Here is a 4,744-nt window from a genome sequence, read left to right as displayed (position 1 = left end):
ACTAAACATATGTTGTTGAACTATTTAATGAAGACTCATTAAAGAGTTTAATTTCACTTGATCTATGATTAATAGGTATAATTCTATTAATACTAATTAATCATTTATTATTATTGTATGTTATTTCATTTTATTGTATTTATTTTATTTATTCTTATTTTTATGTTCATTTGATATTATTTTGTTATTTTGTATGTTAAATTGTTTATAATTATAATTATATTATTTATTAACATATTTTATTTATATTTCCATTTTATATTATTATTATTGTATAATTATTTGTTTATAATTTATTGAAATGATTTAAATTAATACAAATGAATGAAATTATGAATTAAATAATTTTATATTTTATTATTTCATTTATTTATCATTCTTCATTATTTGATATTGTTTAATGTTTTTCATAACAAATATCAATTAATAAAAATAGAATAACGATAAAAGAATAAAAAAGAAGAAATTAAAATATAAAAATAAAAGAACTAATAAAAGAACTAATAAACAACAAATCAATAATGAAATTAGGATATAATGAAATAATGATAACATCAATGTATTTTAATGATATTAATGATTTTATTAATTTAGAAATAGGTGTTAAAAGATTTAGAGGAAATATTGAACGATTTCATTTTAATCCAATTCCTTTAAATGAACATTCAAGAAAATTATTTCCTAATATTGAAACATTTCATATTTATGATGAAAATGATGAAATATTTAATGATGGAAGAATATTTAAATATGTAATATGGTATACAGTAGAATATTCAAAATATTTACAAGAGAAAGAACAAGGAAATATCTGTAAAAATATAGAATATACAAAAAAAGATAGAAAATCATATGGAAATACAATACCATCAGAAATTACAACACTTGGAGATGAATGTTTTAAATATTGTAAATCATTAACAACAATTAATATACCATCATCAATTACTAAAATAGGATTTAATTGTTTTGAAGAATGTTTATCATTAACAACAATTAATATAGATAATCTACAGTTTATTAGTGAAGAAAGAATATTTATGAATGAACCAGTGTTAATTAGTATTGAAATACCATATACTATACAAATAATCAATGGAAAGAATATTTTCAAGAAAGATATTAATGAATTTATTATTCCATCTTCAATTACTAAATTAGATGATTGGTGTTTTAATGATTGTTCATCATTAACAACAATTAATATACCATCATCAATTAAAGAAATAGGAATTTATTGTTTTTATAAATGTTCATTATTAACATCAATTAATATACCATCATCAATTACTAAAATAGGAAATTATTGTTTTTATAAATGTGGATGTGAAGATGAATTAAAGAAAAATGAAAGAATACCAAGCTATTGCTTTAACGAATGGTGATGAATGAAATAAAAATATAATAAATGAAATACAATATAAATTGAAGTAGAAATAAATTATAATTGATTATCATTTATATTATTATTATTCTTTTCTTATTTATTCTTTTTAATATTATTCTTTTCTATCTTATTGTTTGTTATATCATTCTTTATATTTATTTTATAATTCTTTTTTTATTCTTTATTTCTTTTTATTTTATTTTTATATTCTTATTCTTATCTTTCTTATTCTATTTATTTTATATCTTTATTTTGTTTTGTTTATTATTTCTTATATATCTTTATCTTATTTATCTTCTTATTTATTTCTTTTATTCGTTTTATCAATTCAGAATATACATCATATTTTGTTGCCATGCTATTGAGTAATGTAATAGAGTATTGTAAAGAAAATCAATCAACAAACAGATGTTCATGTTCAAAGAAAAGAATAAATGAAATAACAATAAAATGAATAAATAATGATAAAAGAAATAACAAGAAAATAGTAAATAGAAAAAGAAGAATACAAATAAAAACAAATAAGAAAGAAAGTAAATATAAAGATAATAAACATTATACAAATAATAAATCTAAATTATTAACAATAAATGAAATTCAAATGAAAAATAAAATAATAATGAAAATGAGAAATGAAAATAATCAGAAATACATAAAAAATAAGAAGATAAAGAAATGGTATAATAATGTCCAAGAAGTATATTCAATAATAAAATAATAAAATAATAAAGAAAAACAAATATAAAACAAAATAAAAGATGAAGATATTAAAACAAATGAAAAATGAATCAAAAACAAAAATCGAAACAAAGAAATACATGATAGATGTAAAACTACAATAAAAAAATATCAACTAATAGATTTATCCACAATTGGATTTTATGAACATTAAGAAGTGATTATTTTAGTGATTTCAATATGCTCTATTTCTATAATAGAGTTCATTTCTAATATATGAGAATTAGAATGTTCATCTTCTAATGTACTATCAGTGTTAAATATGTAGAACATTAAGTATTTCATGATTTTAATAATGGTTGTTCGTAGTATTTTGGGGAAGTCAATTTGTAATTTTAGTGTTTTTAATCTTCTTACTGATTCTTTATGTATTAATTGATTGTTAATATTACAAGTATTATTTCTACTTAAATTAATTCTATACTTTGTATTAACTTCTCTTGTAATTCTTTTTATTTATTTATTTTGTAAATATAGTTTAATTCTATATTTCTGTCTTGACATATGGCGACATCAATAATATATCATTTTTTTCTTTGATGATTTGATAATATATATCTGGTATTCTAACATTAAAAGAAAGGTCATTAATAAATAAATCATTATTGTAAGTTATAACCATTTCATTATTATTAATACACTTAGGATGTGTATTAAAATCTATTTCATTAAATTTAATAAAATATGTAATTAATATATGTTTATATATTTGTTTACATACATAATCATGTTTTAATATTTGATTCTTCTTCATTACAGGACATCCTAACAAAATGTGGCTTATAGATGTAATTGTGATAGGACAATGTTTACAATATTTTAAAGCATCACAATTAAGTATTTTAGATTTAATAATTCCTGTCATAGTTACTCCTTCTTACATCTTTACTACTTTGATGAATATATTTCTTTTTATATTTAATGACATCCATGTAGTTACTGATAATTTCATAATATTAAATATACAATTTACATTTCTTATATATTCACTACATTTCATTTCTTTCCATTCATTTAAATATCTTTCATTTATTTTATTTGTTACAAATTCAATTACTTTGTTTACATCATGTTTTATTTCATTTAACTGTATTATATTCATTAATTCATTGAAATTAATTTTCTTACCAAATGCCCTCTTCATTCTTTTAATTATTCCATTTGATTCTCTTTTACTATTTCTATCATTTCTCCTATTTCTGTATTTGATATTTATATTTTAAATATATTCTTAATAATTCTTTACAATATTCATCTCGTGGTGACATTAATCCCATTCCTAATTCATTTATTGTAACATATAATCTACTTTTATTGATGTTTCTACTGTACAGTTGAAGTCGTATCAATGCCTTTCTTATTTGTTTATCTATATTCTCAAATTCACCAAGTTTCCATGGGATAATACATATTCAGTATCTTAATTTTGAGATTATATCATTATTAATCTTTCATATTGTATTGAGACTACTATATTTCATATTATTTAATGATGATAGAATAGAAGAAACATCATTTGAGAGTCGTTTATAATATTCATGAACAAGTATTAAAATTCAAAATACAAAGAGAAGAAAAGTAAAAAAAAATCAAAAAAAAAGAAAATATGAAAAAAAAATATAAAAAAAAAGAAAAAATAAAAAACAAGAAAAATAAAGAGAAGAAAAATCGAAAAAAAAAAAAAAAGAAAGAATTAAAAAAAGAATGGAATTATTCAATAAACGATAAAACTACTAATCGTAATATTCTAATTATCAACAAATCCATATGAACATTCACATCAACAAAGAATGTCCATTAATCTATATGACTATTCACCTTACTATTCTATCATGTTTATTACTATTCTATCATGTTTATTACTATTCTTGTTTTTCTACTTTCTATTTCCTTCAAGGTAATAGCAAGAGTGGCCGAGTGGTCCAAGGCGTCCGTTTCAGGTACGGATCTCTTCGGAGGCGTGGGTTCAAACCCCACCTCTTGCATCTTTTAATAGTATATTCCTACTATACTTCCACCTATACTATACTATACTATACTCTTATAACTTATACTTTATACCTTATACTTTATACCTTATATCTTATATCTTATACCTTATACTTTATACTTTATATCTTTTCTATATGTTTTATTCTATAACTACTATAACTATATCCTTTATACTTTTCCTCTACTTATCTATTTTATGTATACTACTTATACTAGATATGTTATTATGTTCATATCCTACCACACTTACTCTTTATCTTTATTCTCTATATATTTATACTTGTCTATATTCTATATTTTTGTATCATCTAGTATGTTTCTATTAGAGTCTTATACCACTTTCTATATTCTATTAGAGTCTTATACTACCTTCCTATATTTTCTTACTTTCTTATACTACTTTCTATAATCTATTAGACTTATATACTACTTTCTATAATCTATTAGATTTTTATACCACTTTCTATAATCTATTAGACTTTTATACCACTTTCCTTTCTATATTTAAAGGTTAATGACAATGTGGCCGAGTGGTCTAAGGCGTGTGACTCGAAATCACTTCTCCTATGGAGGCGTAGGTTCAAATCCTGCCATTGTCGTACTTTTATATCATTATCTTACACTATC

General features: G+C 20.6%; 2 protein-coding genes across 2 annotated transcripts in view, besides 12 other annotated features; both read left to right on the top strand.

Moving 5' to 3' along the window:
- The window catches only part of EDI_033580 (uncharacterized protein), a gene marked incomplete at both ends in the record, with an annotated part of 420 nt that extends 378 nt beyond the window's left edge, over positions 1-42 (top strand). Inside the window, one exon of the mRNA XM_001733301.1 lies at positions 1-42. This exon is cut by the window's left edge and continues 378 nt beyond it. Coding sequence (XP_001733353.1) covers positions 1-42 — 42 coding nt within the window.
- Positions 1-106: a repeat region.
- A 4-nt stretch (positions 107-110) lies between these two features.
- Positions 111-186: a microsatellite.
- A 6-nt stretch (positions 187-192) lies between these two features.
- Positions 193-374: a microsatellite.
- Positions 375-429: 55 nt separating this feature from the next.
- Positions 430-546: a microsatellite.
- On the top strand, positions 522-1,385 carry EDI_033570 (uncharacterized protein; the record flags this gene model as incomplete). The annotated part of the gene is made up of 1 exon (XM_001736770.1): positions 522-1,385. The coding sequence occupies one exon, from the start codon at positions 522-524 to the stop codon at positions 1,383-1,385; it is 864 nt and encodes a 287-aa protein (XP_001736822.1).
- Positions 1,386-1,391: 6 nt separating this feature from the next.
- Positions 1,392-1,427: a sequence feature (AT_rich).
- A 13-nt stretch (positions 1,428-1,440) lies between these two features.
- Positions 1,441-1,522: a microsatellite.
- A 13-nt stretch (positions 1,523-1,535) lies between these two features.
- Positions 1,536-1,641: a microsatellite.
- A 2-nt stretch (positions 1,642-1,643) lies between these two features.
- Positions 1,644-1,699: a microsatellite.
- Positions 1,700-1,702: 3 nt separating this feature from the next.
- Positions 1,703-2,229: a repeat region.
- Positions 2,230-3,670: a repeat region.
- A 20-nt stretch (positions 3,671-3,690) lies between these two features.
- Positions 3,691-3,830: a microsatellite.
- Positions 3,831-4,143: 313 nt separating this feature from the next.
- Positions 4,144-4,165: a microsatellite.
- The last annotated feature ends 579 nt before the right edge of the window (positions 4,166-4,744 follow it).

Source organism: Entamoeba dispar, genomic scaffold (assembly GCF_000209125.1).
Source record: "Entamoeba dispar SAW760 scf_1105229460083 genomic scaffold, whole genome shotgun sequence".
Lineage (NCBI taxonomy): Eukaryota > Evosea > Mastigamoebida > Endamoebidae > Entamoeba > Entamoeba dispar.
Note: the sequence above shows the minus strand (reverse complement) of the source record. Positions and strands in the feature narration are given on the sequence as shown.